This window comes from Lynx canadensis, chromosome C2 (assembly GCF_007474595.2).
Source record: "Lynx canadensis isolate LIC74 chromosome C2, mLynCan4.pri.v2, whole genome shotgun sequence".
NCBI lineage: Eukaryota > Metazoa > Chordata > Mammalia > Carnivora > Felidae > Lynx > Lynx canadensis.
The window spans coordinates 52,392,513-52,412,164 of record NC_044311.2 but is presented as its reverse complement, the minus strand read 5'-3'; the positions used below and the strand labels follow the sequence as shown (position 1 = coordinate 52,412,164).

At 34.9% G+C, this 19,652-nt stretch overlaps 1 protein-coding gene across 1 annotated transcript in view; it reads right to left on the bottom strand.

The window, feature by feature from the left end:
- RSRC1 (arginine and serine rich coiled-coil 1) overlaps nt 1-19,652 on the bottom strand; it is a 251,919-nt gene that overhangs the window by 1,175 nt on the left and 231,092 nt on the right. The window contains exon 6 of the mRNA XM_032594683.1: nt 9,646-9,697. Within this exon, the coding sequence (XP_032450574.1) occupies nt 9,646-9,697 (52 nt within the window). The remainder of the gene's footprint in view (nt 1-9,645; nt 9,698-19,652) is intronic.

Genomic DNA, 19,652 nt, shown 5'->3' with positions numbered 1-19,652 from the left:
ATTCGTCATTTGATTTTTCCCCTAAAAGAAAAATTGGCTCACAGGAAGACAGGTGACAGTTCTTTGCAGAGCATACTCAGAACTTACACATTTTAGAATCAAATCTTAATATAACCTAAGCAACAAAGAGAAAACCATACTGAAATAGAGGATGAAATAAAATAGAAAAACAAAAGAAATCTCAATGATGGCTTTCTTAAAACTCAGATATTTTTCTTGGCTAGGAGACATGGATTAACTGTTAAAAATAATTATGATGTGTGTAAATGTATAAAAGGGCTCACCACATAGTAAATGCTCAATAAATGGCACTCTGATTAATTTTAAGTACTTCATGAAACACATTTTTGTTAAGCATTTTATATACTGATCTGATTTTCCCCCTTTCAAAAGCTTGCAGTTACACTAAAATGGAATTTTTTCTTAATATAGAATGTATAGTACAGAAGAGTTTTGAATTCATTATTTCCTTGACTTATCTGAAATCTGCATTCATCATTTTTTGGTAAATTTCTTTATATAGTGTTATTTTATTCATATTAAAAAAAAAGACCTATAATTTCCCTTATAGGAAAAGGTCTACTATCATTCCAATTTTTTAATGGCTTAAATTAAAAAATATTAAGAGGTGATTAATAAAAAAAACCTCATTACATGATTCTGCTTTAGGTAAATTACTGACAATTATTCTAAAACCACTGAAAGAGAAACTGCACACTTGATATATAAACAAACATCCAAATCTTATACACTTGTCAGTCTTTCAATAATGAAGTCTGGGGAAAAATAAATTCACAGACACCCAAGTGAATTGGCAACTGTAAGTGACAGAAGCCCTTCTAAATCCTCTGTTTACACTGGGGATTAGTGGAGTAGATTTTGAGTTGCAAACTGAACAGTCCATGGTCAAGGGAACCTGCTCCCTGTCAGCCCGCAGGGCATAAGGACAAAGCATGGTCCTGGTAGGAAGTGACCCATAAACATATTCCTACCCAGGATTTATACAAAGCCAGTCTGCCTCACAGAAACTCCATATGACCATTAACTGGCCTGCATGGCCTGCCAGGAGGCCTAATTACAGGTCTACAGAGCCCAATAACAAAAGCTGAAGGGCTTTAGCCTAGGGATGATCTGCTTTATACTGACTTGAGAGAGTCCATATAGAGGACCCCAAAGAAAGAGGTTTAGCTTTAAAATTCTCCCCAGAGATCCAGCATTGTACTCAAGTCTAGAAAGCCCACATGCAACATACTTCAGCTAGGCTTAAACATACCACCCTCTCAAAATTAACATTCAACTACTGTCTGCTTAACATCTGCTCAAACATGGCAAGTTGCTGTGATATTGTTAGACTCTAGCTGATAGCTTTCTTCTTACTAAATATTATTAAGGATAAATAATAGTCATTCAAATATAAATGTGTAACCAATGCTAAAACAAATAACTTATGCTTTTTAAATGCAATTTACTTAATGATTCTCTTTAGGAAGTACTACTTTATATCTTTGAGTTAACACAAAGCCAAAAATCATGTTCATTATTGGAAATTGAAGTTAAATTAACATTATCAACTTGATTTTACATAAAAGCTAATAAATTTTATGTGAATTTCTGAAATTTGCAGAAACCGTATTTGATGAAAAAAAGGTTTAACCAATGCTCAAGTCAATTAAACTATTTAAAGTTTTATTCATTTGTTTCTGTTTTTACATTTGCTGGTAGGAGTAGAATGTTTGGTTCAATGTCTCTTCCTTAACTACATCATCACTGTGGTGATGCCATAAAAAAACTACTCCTACTCTCTAACGATTATAGAACCCTCAGTTACATATTAGGTGCTGTTCTAGACACTTTATTACATTAATTTATTTAGTTCTCATAAAAATTCTAAATTATTCCCATTTCATAAATGAAAAAAAACTACAGTCCAGCAGGCTTTACCGACTCTCCCATTGATTTACAAGTAAATAATGGAGCTGGGAATGGTACCCAGGCCATCTGACTTGAGAACTTAGCTACTACACTATACTATATTGCCTTTGATATCAATTGCTAACATTTACTGAATACTTACTATGTACCAAGCACTGTTCGAAGTGTTTTACAAATGGTACCTCATTTAAGCTCTTATAACAACAAACCCATTAGTTATGTACTATTAATATCTCCACTTTATAAATGAGGACACTAAAGGAGACTACCAAAGGAGACTACAGGGGAAGTGATCCGCCAAAACTCACAAAGTTAGTTACAGAGGCCAAGTATGAATCTAGACTGCCAACATACTATCAAGCAGAAGCCTACATGGGGGAAAAAGAGGTATGAAAACTATTTTATGAAATACAAATTAACTTTTTACCACTTGCTCTGTTTTTTAGGTCTGTCCAACATGAAAAATTTTCTCACAATACATCAGCCTATTTCTCAGAGTCATAGATCGGTGGTCAGAAACTTACAGAGCAAAACCTCTCTGCTGGTTTTAAGTCAGGGTAGCAGAATGGTTGTCTATGCCCCTTGGAAATGGTGCTACATTTTCATGGCAATCTCAGAATCAGAAATATTTACAGTTAGACTGGACTTTAGAAAAGCATTGGGAGTTCTAAGATCACATGCCTATGAAGAGAAAGGGTTAGGAACAGGCTTCTAGGTATTTAACGGGTAGCTAAAAGCATAACGTCTAAATTTAACATGGAGCAGAAGAACTGGGATGGAATGAGGCACTTATGACTTATTCCTAAGCATAGCTCCTTCCCTGGACATACTGTGCCCATGTGTGTAACTCATCTGTGTTTCACAATACTTAACCAGCTTGTATCCCAGCAAGGGTAACTGAAATGCAAGTCCCTAGTTAGGCTGAAGACCAAAACATTGGTGATTATACAACACTACCCTGGGTTTTTCAAAATTATCAGAAATTTTGCTATTATGAGCACTCTTAACACTTATGAAAAATAACATTTTTCTGACTCATACTTTACTAATTCTTATTATCAATTAGAAAAAACTCATTTCAGAATCAAAGGCTTACATGAGGATAGAAATTATTTTATTTTAAGGTAACTATAGCACTACACCTAACAAAACAGAGTATGTATTTGGTAATATTTTCCACCATTCTTCTTTCTTCCCAACATAACTTAGGGATTTAAACTATGGATAGAAATAGCTCAAGAGTCAGAAATCACTGGACTTGAGTTCTGGTTCTGTCATTCACTAGCTATGTAGTCTTTTACAAATCATTTATGCTTTCCAGATATTTGTAAAATGGAGTTAATTAGCTCTCCATGCTGTGATGTGAGTCAAACGATAAAAGATTTATATGAAAGTGCTTTAAAAACTAGAAAGCAAAACAAAACGGGTTGTAAACATTATTCAGAAAATGAAATATTACACAGAGATTTTCTGATAAAGGTGATTTACCATTCATGCACTAAAGGAAATTGCTATTTTTTCTTAAAACATTAGAGATATAATTTTAAAGGCTGCTTGTGTCAATACCTCTATTAAAAGTAAAATATTAAAAAGATTTTAGAGAACAACGTGTCTTATAACCAGGTTGTAAGAAGTGTCATCTTTTCATACTGATAAAAAATATTTACATTTTGGAAAAAAATTCTCTCCTCTAAATTCTTCTTCAGACCTACAAACACGTATGGCATAAGATGCTACTGTGTTTTTGCAGAAAACCCAAATAATGTTTGGACTGCCACTAACATGTCAAACACTAGTGAGAGCAAAAGAGACAAGTCTTATCTTCCTTCTTTCTCCTCTGTGATAATCATGTTTCATTATCTTTTCTGTCATGCACTATCTTAAAGTTTAAGATTAAAAAGTCAGATTATTGGCCAATATCTTCTACTTTAGAAGCCAGATAATTTCTTGTGTATTTATTTTAAATCCATCAAGCTGGTTAAAATGAGCATAGCAGCATTAAAAGGTTTACTTTTCAGTTACTTCCAGATTATTTGTTTCTTCACAATGACCTGTTCACCAATGATTAACAGCTGGAATCTTATTTGGCATAGTACCACTCACTACAGGTGCTGTTAAAACTGTTGGAAAAGACTTATAATTTTAGATCTGGTTCCTGGTCTTCATCATGTTCATTATTTCATTGGAAAAGTAAATTCAACACTTATGAAATAATTAAATATTAGTATCAGCCATATGTAAGTAAATATCAGCATAAATGGTATGCACAAACAAGGACAGAAAGATTTCAAAAAAGAAGAGAAAGATTATGTGCTGGAATGGTCACAAAACTCATGTGGAAATTTTGAGATTCGTTTTGAAGTGCTTAGAGGTGGAAGAGGAAAGAGGAAGTCATTTCCAGAAGAGAAAAAAATCATGAGCAAGGATTCATAGGTGGAAAAGAATGAGTAACTCAAAGAATAATGAGAAGAAGTTCAGAAATGAATTCTAATAAATACAGAAAAATCTGTGGCTCCACCATACAGAAAGAACCTTGGAACCTTAAACACAGAAGTGTAAAATTGATTTTTTAAGCCACTGAGGGCCAGTGACTAATTTTGAGCAAAGTAATATCATCACCAAATGGTGGCTGACAAAGAATCGTTTAGCAGTGGTAATCACAAAAAACAATGTGGAAATAAACATTTCCTGGTGGCTACCATTTGCCAGGCTCCGAACTAGGTGCTTCACGTATCATATTTATCTTCAAAAAAACCCTACAAGGTAGTTATTATCCTCCCCCTTTACAAGTGAGTAAATTATGGTACAGAAAAGTCCCCAAAACTAAATACTTTCAAATAGGCAACGTAAATGTGTGACAAGGTTTAGTTGAAACAATAGGGGACTATACTCATATATTGCTGATGAACACGTAATATCCTTCAGACACTGTGGAAAAGTTTGGTGGTTTCTCAAAAAGTTACACATAGAATTCCCAATGTACACTCCTAGGTATATAACACCCCAAATTACAAACAGGTACTCAAGCAAGTACATGTATATGCATGTTCATAGCAATACTATTTACAACAGTCAAAAGGTGGAAGTAACACAAACTTCCATCAATACAAATGGATAAATAAATGGTGTACATGGAGACAATGGAATATTATTCAGCCATAAAAAGGAATAAAATACTGACACATGCTACAATGTGGCTGTACCTCCAAAACATTATGCTAAGAAGCTGACACACGAGGCTATACAGTGTGTAAGTCCATTTATATATATCCAGAATAGATAAATCCACAGAAACAGAAGGCAGATTGGTGAATGCCAGGAGCAGGTGTCCAGGAGTGGAGAGAAACTGCTTCATAGGTAAGAGGTTTTACTTTGGAGTGTTGAGAACGTTTTGGAAGTAGAGAGAGGTGGTAGTTATACAGCCCTGTAAATGTATTTAATGCCACTGAATTGTTCACTTTAAACAATTACGATTAATTTTATATTAATTTTATGTGAATTTCACCTTAATAAATTACTTTTTTTTAAAAAATAGAGAACTATGGCAAACTAGAAAATACACACGTCTGTCATGTTCCATTTCTTTTTTTTAAACTATGTTTTGTAGAACCAATAAACATCAACCTGCTCACAGTCAAACTGCTCAAGGTAAGTAGTACGAGTAGGCTTAGAACTCTTTCACTATTCGCTACCATCTCTGGAGAAGAGAACTGAAGAGACCATTGGGAAGTTAGGGATTAACCTCTGGCTGGTAACTTTGGCATCTAGACTAAGGAGATGGCAATGGGAAAGATAATAAAGGGATACATATAAAAAATGTTTCAAAATAAGATCATTCATTCTAGGTGAATGACTGCCTAGTAAGAAGTCAAAGGTAAAAATTTCAAAGTTTTGTATCTTAATAAGTGAGAGAATGGTAAAAGCATTTTTAAAAAGGAAAGGAAGAAAGCAAAGGGTTAATAGGATTGACTCAATATCACAGGGTAAGCCATTAGCTGAGGTTATAACTTAAAGATTGAATCTTACAAATTTATACAATTCTGCAATCTTCTGTGTCCTACTGCCATTTGAAAACGACAAAAAAGCAATCTTAGATAAAACCTTAACTTCACATCACCTCTGAACTAAACGTTAAACAATAGACACGAAAGTTGGTTTTAACTGCAATTTAGTAATAGACACGAGAAACGATTCTATCTAAATCTGAAGATTTAGCATAACCAAGTACAAATATATGGTTTAATGTATAAAAATATGGTCGTAACAAATACAATAAAATCTGTGACTTCAAATTCACGTTTGGTATAAACCAAACATGCATGATACCTTACATTTCGCTTAAATATTATTTTTACTCATACATATGTCTTTCAAAATCATACCACTAATAATTGTTGCCAAATGTTCTAAACATATTTTAATTCCAAACCAATAACATTATTAACATTCACTCATAAATCAATGACAATGCAATGGTTACATATTGCATTTTCTGGGACCTATAGTTAGAATAAAGGACTAAGCACAGCAGGATTTCTTTATAGACGAACCTTATCTACCAGACTATAGTAATTATAAAGCTGAAATGAATCCTGTCTCAAGAATCTAACATACAGCCTTAAGTCTTTTCTTGTACTCGATTTTATGGCCCCAAAGTCAAGGATGTTTTCCCTGAGAACTCAAGTAAACTTCAATGTGACAAAATGGGTGCTCCCAGCCCTTCCTGTCCAGAACCTCACTCTTAGGACTAGGCTGGATTTTAACTGCAAGACTTCCGGAATGAGCTCAAGTTGGTCTTATTCCCCCTTCCTTTATTTTATTTATTTGCTTGCTTTGTAAGTAATACAGTGAACACCTTAAATTCTTCACTGAAGGAAATCTAGAACTTTGATAGTAAGTTCTAGATTTGCTTATATGCTCCTCTCCTATCCATCTATCTACTTCCCCTCTTCAAGGCCACAAGTTCTCATTAAAAGCAATACTGGATGTTTCTCAAAGGGGTATAATATGTTATATCATATTATAAAACAATATATTCATAGAATTGGCATCAAAAGGCCAAGTCTGGTTAAAATATTTACTTAATCAGTGGAAACATAAAGTAGCACAGTCCTTTTATAAAACAATTTAGCAAAAATGCATAAAAAGCCAGTCTAAATATTAATACCCTCTAACCTTATAAACTCATTTCTATAGTAATCAATCCCAAGAAACCTATCTAAAATATATAAAACACAATTTGTAACAGGATGTGTACCACAGTGTTACTGATAAGAGGGAAACGCTGGGGACAACACGTTATTAAGTACAGAAGAAAATTATTAAGTAAATAATGCTACATCTAGCTAATGCATTGCTTATCCAGACTAATGTAGGTTTTTTAAATTTGTAAATTGTCATAATATTTTTAATGTTTCTCAAATTCACACAACCTAACTCTTTATCAAAAATAGAATTTAGAAAGTTAAATTAAAATATGTGGGGTGACAGCTGGGACCAATATAAGTAAGTTCAACACTATGAAGTTTGGACCCTAAGATCTGTTTTATAATAGGCTTCAAAATCCTATTAAAAGATAAAGATAACTGTATAAAACTATGAAATGAAATTCTTTATAGTTGTATTAATGGAAACAAATGTTTTCTGAACTAAGCACCATAAATATTGTCTTTAAAGCAAAAGTTTGTCCATACTCAAATTATGAACTGGCAGTAATTTTTCAAAGCAAAATGCTACTAAAGAATTAAAGAATCAATGTATATTATGTAAATGATAGAGAACCATATTAACTAGCTTAATCTTACAGCATATTTGAGTCAAAATATGAAAAACCAGATAGCAAGCAAAATTATAATACTATGTAGAAACTGTAATTTCCACATAAAGATAAAATGAGTAAGATTAATACATAAAATATAAATGACTTAAAATTAAAAAAAATTATTTTAATGTTTATTTATTTTTGAGAGGGGAGACAGAGTGAGAGCAGGGGAGGGGCAGAGAGAGAGAGGGACAGACTCCAAAGCAGGCTCCAGGCTCTGAGCTGTCAGCACAGAGCCCCAGGTGGGGCTTGAACCCACAAACTGTGAGATCATGACCTGAACTAAAGTCAGCTGCTTAACCAACTGAGTCACCCAGGCTCCCCTCCCTCCATTTTTTTTTTAATGTTTATTTATTTTTGAGAGAGACAGAGTGTGAGCAAGAGAGGGGCAAAGAGAGGGGGTGACACAGAATCCAAAGCAGGCTCCAGGCTCAGAGCTGTCAGCACAGAGCCTGACGTGGGGCTCGAACCCATGAATTGTGAGATTATGACCTGGGCTGAAGTCGGACGCTTAACTGACTGAGCCACCCAGGTGTCCCTGAATGACTTTTAAAGTAATATGGACAGTTATAAAGACTCACAAATAGGGGCGCCTGGGTGGCGCAGTCGGTTAAGCGTCCGACTTCAGCCAGGTCACGATCTCGCGGTCCGGGAGTTCGAGCCCCGCGTCAGGCTCTGGGCTGATGGCTCAGAGCCTGGAGCCTGTTTCCGATTCTGTGTCTCCCTCTCTCTCTGCCCCTCCCCCGTTCATGCTCTGTCTCTCTCTGTCCCAAAAATAAATAAACGTTGAAAAAAAAAATTAAAAAAAAAAAAAAGACTCACAAATATTATTAAGTTTTATCCTTTTATTATAAGTTACTTCTATTAGTGATTTAAGAAGCTAGTATATCATGTGTTCCCAATCTTTAGACTGTAGACACTCTGGGGCTAATGCAAGAAATCCCTGAATCAATATGCACATATGTATTTTCTCAATCAATGAATACTAAAAATACAACTACTATCATTTGGTAGTCTGAAATTACTTTTATGTTAAAATAGAATTCTCATTTTCCAATTGGAAATTATACACTCTTTACAGATCTTTAAAAAGTAAATAATTATAACAAATATGTACTACTTTGATTAGATCATTCTAATCCTACCTCATGCTTACTCTTGACAACTTGTTTAAATATGTTACATACATTTTGAAGAGCATGTTAAGATTCAAAATAATATCAGTACTTAGAAAAGATAACATTAATCTTTTACATTTTTTAAGAAGATAAAATAGTTAATGTCTACATGAATCTGAGGATTATGTATAAAATCAAAGTCACAGCATTATTGTATCATTGAAAAATAAGACATACAGTATTTTAACATTAGATGGTATCCAGAACAGTTCATTGAGTTAGTCCAATGGAACTGGAGAAATTACTAAATTATACTTATCTTGTTTTCCTCAACAATGAAAACCTTGATCTGAAACTCCCACTTTGTACAAAAGTTAAACCAAAACAGATCATAGTCTTAAATGTAAAAGTATAAAACTTTTAGAAGAAAACACAGGAGGATGTTTTGTGATGTGGGGCTAGGTGAAGAATTCTTAAACATGCCACCAAAAGCACAGTCCACAGAAGACAAAAATCAATAAATTGAACTGCCTCAAAACTGAAACTAAAGTTAAAGTCAATTTTATAAGTAAAAATATAAAGAATGACCTTTTAGCATTATACTCTATACAGCACTCGATACTTCATATAAAATATGGCCATACATATAACCCAGATTTCACAAATTTGTGAGGACATATGAAAACAGGTGTTTTTTTCTTTGACCCACCTGTAAGCACGTCAGTATTTATTTAGTACGTTTTCATTTAAATAAAGTTAATCATGAGCACTTACCAGCAGCTTCAAGAACCAGCTGTAGTCTGGCTTTGGCCTGTTCGGCTGGTGGCTAAAAGTCAACCATAAAAGACATTTACAGGTCAGTTTTAATATATGGAGCTTTAAATTAATGTATTACTATGCAAACATCAGAAAATTTAGAAGACTTTATCATAACAGATATTAATATCCATCCAACATCTTAATAAAACTCCATCACAGCAGCTCTACCAATCTACTCTCTCACTGTAGTAATTGAATCACACTTTTCATTAACATGATGGAAGAATGAATTTCTTTCCTTCTTTTTTTTTTTTTTTTTTTACTGGAAAAGGTTTTGTTAGTACCCAACATCAATCTGCAATAGTCTAAATCAGCACCTAAATCAGTACCAATCAGCAATAGCCTAAATAACTACAATTGAATAATGAGGCAAAACCTCCATATATTTAAAAACATATTATCAAGCTCTGTGTGGTTTTTTTTTGCATATGGAAACATGCAAAGTGACCTATCGGAATTTAAGTAACAACTTGATATTTCAGGCAAGTCATATCCAAAAACCAAATTTTTTTCTGCTTTCCTATTTGAAAGGGGCAACTGTGATGATGATGTGATTTACAAGCTTTCAATTCCTACCAAATGTCCTCAAGTTGTTTTCTCAATTGACTTTGATTCAACACAGTTGATAATGTTGAAATTAACCTTACTTGCCTACCAGTGACCTTATTTTGAGATTTTCGGATTAATGTGTTGATGGTATCTAAGATAACATGGGTTGTAGCAGGTTATGAGTTATGAATTTTCATGAAGGACCTGTTAAAAACTTTTGTTAAGTTTAGTTATTTATTTTGAGAGAGAGAGAGAGAGAGAGAGAGAGAGAGAGAGGATGAGCAGGGGAGGGGCAGAGAGAGAATCCCAAGCAGGCTCTGTGTGCAGCATGGAGCCCAATGCGGGGCTGGAACCCACGAACCATGAGATCATGACCTGAGCTGAATCAAGAGTCAGACACTGAATCAAATGAACCATCCAGGCACTCCATAAAACCTTTTTAACACTTGAGACTATACTTCACCATATATTTATAAAGATGTCAGCAAGTGACTAAATATAAATAACCTCATATATATATATATATATATATATATATATATATATGATACCATCATTTGAGAATTAACATTTTATAAGATATATTTTTAAATTTCTCTGTGAAAAAATGGTTTGAATGAAAAGACTTACATAATTGGATATAGAAAGAAGATGTCTAAGAATTGTTAACCATTTGAATGGTGCCTCTGAATAAACTGTAAGAAACAGGATGGAAGAGTAGTAGATAAAACAGGAGGAAAGACAGGTAGAGTCTTTCATATCCTAGAACAAGGGGTAACAAACTATGGCCCTAGACCAGTGACCTGGTTTTTTATAAATAAATTTTACTGGAACACAGACATGCCCATTTGTTTACATACTGTCTATAGGTGCTTTTGTGCTTAGTACACCAATAGCAAAGTCAATTTTTTGTGACAGAAAACTTCTGGTCAGCAAAGCCTAAAATATTTACTATCTGGACCTTTTTTTTTTTTTTAATTTTTTTTTTCAACGTTTATTTATTTTTGGGACAGAGAGAGACAGAGCATGAACGGGGGAGGGGCAGAGAGAGAGGGAGACACAGAATCGGAAACAGGCTCTAGGCTCTGAGCCATCAGCCCAGAGCCCGACGCGGGGCTCGAACTCCCGGACCGCGAGATCGTGACCTGGCTGAAGTCGGACGCTTAACCGACTGCGCCACCCAGGCGCCCCTACTATCTGGACCTTTAAGGAAAAGTTTGCAGACCTTACCATAGAAAGACAGACTTAGGAGAATCTAAAACAGTGGTGTGAGGAGATGACATCTGTACTTCGATAAGTCATTCTAGCAATAACTTGATGATGAATTGAAAGGAATGTGACTGGGGGTGAGGAGCGCAGTCAGGAAGGAATTAAAGAATGCCAGGTGACAGACGATGAGGGCCTGAGGTGGAGCAGTGGTGGTGAGGCTGGACAGGAAGAACTAGATTTGAGAAATAATTAACTAGTAACATGAAAGGACTGACTGAATAGGAGAGAAGGAGGAGGTGACAAAAACAGTACTTTATGTCATATGTTAGTAGAGAAAATGTACGTATGGGAGCTTTATGAAGTTACAAAATGTTGAAAATATGTAACATCAAGTTAAACTATGATAGCAAAATATCAATAGAATGTGTGATATCTACTGAATATAATCTAAGAGTTATAAACTAAACTGCCGATGGGGGCCAAGCAGTTAATACAAATATTTATGATGATGAGAGGCAAAAGACATTTGGCCTCAGTCATCAGAGAGTACTGTGAGGGTGCAGAACAGTGGAGCACATGGCCTAGCGAAAGGAAGCGGCTAATAATCAGCACCTACTCACTGCTGTCATACAGAAATGCAACCCAAAGCTACGAAATTTCTTGATTTTTCATGAGACTTTAAGTTCCCATAAAGACCAATACTGTGTGGAACAAAGAATACTTCTAAAAGCCAGGTTCAATCCCAAAACAGTTTGTGACCTCTGCCATCTACTTAATACACATAGTAGAAACGTGACACTCTGTGCAATATAACATAACTAGAATGGCATGAAGGAAATGATATTCTGACTAGCAGGTCCCAAGCAAGCTAAGAATTATGAAGCATACATTTCAGAGTGTCCTAGGAAGCAGTGTCCTTTGATAGAAAAATGTTAGGCACTTTATGGTGAAGATATTTCATGGGGAAGTTTCATGTATTTCACAAGGGAAGATTATTTTTAACAATTAAGAAATATTTAAGACACAGAAAAATACACAGAATGATGAATACCCACATCCAAGAAAAAAATTAATATTGTTGTAGTCTCCTACCGTACAACCCCCCCTCCATGGCGGCTCCCTCCCTCCTCCATTTATAACCTCTGTCTTGAAAATATGGTAATTACCATTCCTAAAGAAAGATGATTGATGTTTCTGATAAAAACACCTGTTAAGACATATTTATATTTTCATTAATTTCTCTAACAATCTATAATATAGGATTCATATTCAAAGATAAAGAAAACCAGTCTAGTAACTTGCCTCTACTATACATGACAGATTGAAATTAAGACCTTCTGACTCCAAATTTCAGGATCCTTCTGACTAAATCACTAGGACAGTCATGAAGTCAGAGCAATTAATTCCATAGATATAAAAGCAAAAGAATGAATTTTTAATTCTGTTCAAAAGAAAAATCTGTCCAAAATAATACATTTGTCCCAGCAGATGGAATACGAGGACATTCTAAATACATTTGCCTATACAAATGTAACTTGCAAAATTTTATTTGTGAAATACAGGGATCATCTTCAACTGTGGGGAGAAATACACTGTTGGATTCATCAGACTTTTGAAATTTGTATTTTATAAATATTTTTATTCTTATAAATATTAAATATTAGGTATCGTCATACTAACTGGTTTAGAATGAAAATATCTTTATGGGCTTGGGTTCCAAAATTTCTAATGCTTTACTTATTTTAGAGTATATTACAGTTCAGGGATTAGTGTGAATTCCATCTAAAATTGGTTTTATTTTATTGATTTTTTATTCATATTTTATTCAGAACCAGAAATCAAATCTTACTCAATAAGCAATAATATAACACCAAATAGAAATGCATGTAATATAGCAATTTTGCAATATAAGAATTGTAAAATGAGGGCATAATTAAGAACACAGTTTCACAATTATATTGTGTGAAACAAACTTTTGGATAAAAAATTGTATTCCATTAAAAAATAGTATTCCATTAAAAATAATATTCCTCACATCAAATTTAGTAGTGCATAATTAGATAAACAAATATTACCAAAACTGAATTATGGAGAATATAACTGTTGTCCCCTCAAAAAATTTTAGCATTAACATTAACAGAACAGTAAGAACAGTATGAACTTATGCTTCTTTTTTAAAGGTATATTAAAGTTAAAACATTATTATGGTATTATATCACAAAAAATAAATTAGTAGGTATTGTACCATAATTTTAGCTTACTTAAAGAAAACTGTACTTCTGCTAGAAATTCTTATATAGGGCTTAAAATTCTAAATTAGTAGTGGTCTTTTGGATGCCTAGGTGGCTCAGTTGGTTGAATGTCCAACTTCAGCTCACAGTGCATGAATTCAAGTCCCACATGGGCTCACTGCTGTCAGCGTGGAGCCTGCTTTGAATCCTCTGTCCCCCTCTCTGTCTTATGCTCTCTCTCAAAAATAAACAAAAACATTTAAAAAAAAATAGTGGTCTTTCAGTGGGGGAGAAGGGTTTGGTAGTCTTTCTGTTGCCATGAATTCTCCAGAACTACTCTGCTCACTTCCCTCCCCTTGATAGCCACATATACTTACTTACTCCATTTAGTTACTACTCCTAGTTTTATAGAAGACTACTTTCTTAAGATGAAACAAATGCTCCTGAAACTGAAAGCTAAGTCAGTCACTTGATGGCTGTGGAGGTGACTATCTTCAATGTCTAGACTTTTTCCCTTGACTTTGGACTTACTCATATTTAGTCCAATCCCCTGAGTTCCTTAAAGACACCATGTCTAGAATCTCAAGATAGTGCCAAAACTAGCATTCCAAACCAGCACAATCTTTTGAGCCTTGAAAATATATATATAAAACAAGAAGCAGAGAAGCAAGCCTATCCTTACATAAACCTGTTTATACACTAAACTATTTAAACTCTTTGTTTAAACTCTTCACATTTCCATTCATATTCAGCTCCCTGAACCCCTGGCCACCACTATGGAAATTCTGGGGGCTGATGAAACAAGGGCCATTCCAGCTGCCAACAACGCTTTTGGGTGCTGTTAAGAACAGGGAAGTAAAAAGTCTGAAAGAAACACTGTGGCTGAACTAAGAACTCAAACTTGGAAAATAAATTAAACTAGCAACATTATGCAAAATCAAAATTAAGGCTGGATTATACGGTTTTCAGCTATCTCTCTCATTTTAAATCATCATATGCTCTTTTTATATAAAAAATAACCAGAGAGCAAATTCTGGAAAGATGGTAAATAGGTGTTTACCCTGTAAGAAATTACCAAACTGTGGGGCGCCTGGGTGGCTCAGTTGGTTGAGTGTCCGACTTCAGCTCAGGTCATGATCTTGCAGTCCCTGGGTTTGAGCCCCATGTTGGGCTCTATGCTGACAGTTCAGAGCCTGGAGCCTGCTTCAATTTCTGTGTGTGTGTATATGTCTCTCTCTCTCTCTCTGCACACCTCCCACCCCAGCTTGTGCTCTGTCTCTGTCTAAAAAATAAACATTAAAAAAAATTAAAGAAAAAAAATTACCAAACTGTTTCCAAAGTGGTTTTATATTCCCACAAGCAGAGTTCTAGCTGCTCTCCATCCTTGTCATGACATAGTACAGTCAGCCTTTTTAATTTCAAAATTCTAATAGTGGTTTTAAGCTTACTGTGGTTTTAATCTATGTTTCTGTAATGATTAATGGTGTTGAACGTCTTTTCATGTGTTCGTTATCCTTATTTTTCCTTGGAAAAATGGATGTTCAAAATGCCAATTTTTCGTTGGATTGTTTTCTTATTATTGAATTTTCAGAGTTCTTAATTATAATGAAAATCATTTTTCATACATGAGGCTTACACATCATCTATACATGTGTATACACATGCATGTGCATGCATATACATGCATGTGCATGCATATACACACTAAATTACATATTTATGTTTATTTTCTGAATAAAGCTCCCACTCTCATTGAGTGGCTTATTTTTTCATCATCTTAAGAGTATCTTTCTGGGGCGCCTGGGTGGCGCAGTCGGTTAAGCATCCGACTTCAGCCAGGTCACGATCTCGCGGTCCGTGAGTTCGAGCCCCGCGTCAGGCTCTGGGCTGATGGCTCGGAGCCTGGAGCCTGTTTCCGATTCTGTGTCTCCCTCTCTCTCTGCCCCTCCCCCGTTCATGCTCTGTCTCTCTCTGTCCCAAAAATAAATAAAAAACGTTGAAAAAAAATTAAAAAAAAAAAAAAAAAAGAGTATCTTTCAAAGAAGCAGAAGTTCTTAATTTTCATGAAGTCCGACTCATTAATTTCTTCTTTTATGAATCATGCTTTTGCGGTATTATATCTAAGAAATCTTTACCTAACCCCAATTCATAAAGTTCTGTCCTGAGCTTATACCTAGAAGTTTTACAGTTAACTTAATTTCTATATAAGTGCAACACTGAAAAACATTAAAAAATTGTTTTGATATATTGTCGTGCAATAGTTTCAGCACGATTTGTGGAAAAGACCATCATTTTCCATGCAATCATCTTTGTGCCTCTGTTAACAATCAACTGGATGTATATATATCTGTCTACTTTTAGACTCTCTATTCTGTCCCACTGATCTGTCAGTCTTAATACCAATACCACCCTGTGGTATTACTATAGTTTTACATTAGCTCTTGATTACTATAGTTTTGTATTAGCTCTTGAAATCAGGTAGAATAAATTCTCCAACCTTTTTCTTCATTTTCAAAGTAGTTTTGGCTCTTCTAGCTCTTTCGCATCCCCTATTTTATTTTATTTCTTTATTTTTTGCATCCCCTATTTTAGAATAAGCTTATCTTATTCTAAAAAATAAGCATCCTAGGATTTTGCATGGGATTGCACTGAATCTACATGTCAATTTGGAAGAAAGGACATCTTAACAGTACTACTTATTTAGCAATGCTACCTTTTAGTCTGGTATATTCTTTTCCATCATTTTTGCTTCTTGGGGTTTAAATCTCAAATGTGTGTGCGTGCATGTGTGTGTGTATGTGTTTAATAGGCAGTACATAGTTGGTCTTGCTTTTTTATGCAATCTGAAAAACTCTGCCTTTCAAGTGGCATGTTTAGACCAATTTACACTTAATGTAATTATTAATCTACCACATGCTATTTGTTCTCTATTTGTCCCATCTGTTGTTTGCTCCTTTTTTCTTCTTTTTATGCCTTCTCTTAGAGCATTTTTATAATTCCGTTTAATATCATTTCTTGGCTTATTAGCTATAACTTTTTGTGTTATTTTGGTTGTTGCTTTAGAGTTTATAATATACATCTTTAATTTATCACCCTCTGTCTTCATTATATTACTTCATATATACTATAAACACCTTACAGGGGCACCTGGGTGCTCGGTTAAGCATCTGACTTCGGCTCAGGTCATGATCTCATGGTCCATGAGCTCGAGCCCCGCACTGGGCTCTGTGCTGTCAGTTCAGAGCCTGAAGCTTGCCTAGAATTCTGGGTCTCCCTCTCTCTCTGCCCCTCCCCCTGCCCCACTCACGCTCTCTCACTCTCTCTCAAAAAAATGAATAAACGTTAAAAAAAATAAAAAAAACCACCTTACAATAAGATACTCTCATTTATCCCCTTCCAGCCTCTGTATTATTACTGTCATTGCTGTCATATATTGTTATAAACTCCATAATGTACTGTGTTGTTTATGCTTTAAATGCTTATCTTTTAAAGAGTTATATTTATTCACGTAATCACCATTTCCAGTGCTTTCTTTTATGTCAACCCAGTATCTGAAAAGATTTCCTTTGCCATTTCTTGTAGTACAGGAGTTTTGGTGATATTCCTTCCAGTTTTGTTTGTCTTAAAAACACAAAACTTCATTTTGGCCTTCACCTATGAAAGATACTCTAGTAGGGAGAATTCTAGGTTTATAAAATTTTTCTACCATTATTAAAAAAAATTTTTTTTTCTAACATTTATTTATTATTGAGAGACAGAGAGAAACAGAGCATGAGCAGGGGAGGAGCAGAGAGAGAAGGAGACACAGAATCAGAAGCAGGCTCCAAGCTCTGAGCTGTCAGCACAGAGCCCGACTCAGAGCTGGAACTCATAAACCAGGAGATCATGACCAGAGCTGAAGTAGGACGCTTATCCGACTGAGCCACCCAGGCGCCCCTTTTCTACCATTATTTTAAAATTGTTCCTTTACTGTCTTGTACTTTACATTGTCTCTCATGAGAAATATACTTTCATAGCTATCTCTGTTCCTCATACATAATGAGTATCTTTTTCTCCTACATGACAACAGTTAGTATTTATTTTTACTCTTTTGCTTTTAAGATTTTCTTCTCATAACTGGTTTCAAGCAATATGATTATGATATGCCTTGGTGTGGTTTTCTTCATATTTCTTGTGCCTGGGGCTTATTCGGCTTTTTGAAATTATTTATAGTTTTTATTAGAGATATTTTGGTCATTATCAATTATATTTTTCTGTTGCCCCCTATTCTTCCCTTTCCTTTCAGGATTCCAGTTACATATACACATTTAAAAAAATTTTTTGGTGTTTATTTATTTTTGAGAGAGAGAAAGAGATAGAGTGGGGGAGGGGCAGAGAAAGAGGGAGAAAGAGCATCCAAAACAGGCTCTGCACTGAGAGCTCTGCCTGATTTGGGGCTCAAACTCACAAGCCATGAGATCATGACCTGAGCTAGTCAGACACAACCAACTGAGCCTCTCAGGTGCCTCCTACATGTATATTGTATATTTGGCTACCTAACATGGTTACTACAGCTCACAAATGCTCTTTTCTTTCTTTTTTTTTTTTCCTCTCCAGTTCCATTTTGGATAGTTTCTTTTGCTATGTCTTTTAGTTCACTAATCCATATTCTGCAGTTTACCATGTCCATTAATATCATCCAGTATATCTTTCATCTCAGACATGTAGTTTTCCTATCTAGAATTTTTACTTCTTTTATAGCTTTCATGTCTCTACTTAGTATGTTCAGTCTTTCTAGTAGCTCTCTGACCATACACAATAGAGTTAGGATGGTTCTATTAATGTCCTTGTCTACTAATACTAGGTTGGTTTCAACTGATTGATTTTTCTATTATGTTACATTTTCTTGACTTTTTGGATGCATGGTAATTTTGGACAAAATGTCAGACATCATGATTTTATTTTGTTGTGCGCTGGATATTTTTGTATTCCTATACATAGTCTTGGTCTTTGTTCCAAGACACAGTTAAATTAACTTGGAAGCAGTTTGATCCTTTCAGTTCCTACTTTGTTAGCACCAGAACAGCTGTAGATCTGTCATTAATTCTTCCCCACAATTAAGACATTTTTAGTACTTGATCAGAAGCACCATGAATTATGAGGTTCTCCACACTGGTTTTTGGGAAGAGACACTATTCCCAACTCTGTGTAGTGGCAGACAATTTCCTCTAATCATTTCAAATAGTTCTTTTCCAAGCCTTGGATAGCCTCCTCACATACATGTACTAATGAATACCTGAAGGAAACCCTCTGCAGATATTATGCAGCTTTCTCCTCTCTGGTAACCTGCCCTGTGATATCTAGGGGCTTTGGCCCCCCTGTCATCACAGCTCCATCTTCTCAATGCAAGGAGACTACCAGGGCTCTGCCTGAGTCCTCCCTCCCTGTGTTGTGACCTGGAAACTTTTCTAGGCCTTAAGCTGAAGCAATTAAAGGGTGCACCTCATATTTTCCCCATCTCTTAGAATCACTCTCCCTCAAGTTTTATGTCCATTGTCTTGAGAGTTGTTTTCTCAAATAATTTGTCCAGGTTTTTAGTGGTTTCAGGTGGGAGGGTAAATCTCATCCCTGTTACTTCATCTTTACTGGAATAGAAAGCCTATTATTTCTTTTAATACTGACCACCCTTGTGAGGTAAAGTTATTTGTCCAAAGTTACATAGCAATTTTTCTAATGAATGTGAATAAAAATGGATTTATATATACAGATAAATCTGTAAATTCCCTTTCTCTGGAAACATCTCTTTCCTTTTCTGGGCTAATCTTTTCTTTCAAAGCTCAGCTCAACAGTCATCATCTTTCATGATGGTTATAACTCTCTGCTCTATGCTCCTATAAACCTATAAACATGTGTCAGCAAATTTGTGGTATAATTACTGATTCTGTTGTCTATCTTTCCTTCTTTGAAGGCTATCTATCAGCTTCTTGAAGACAA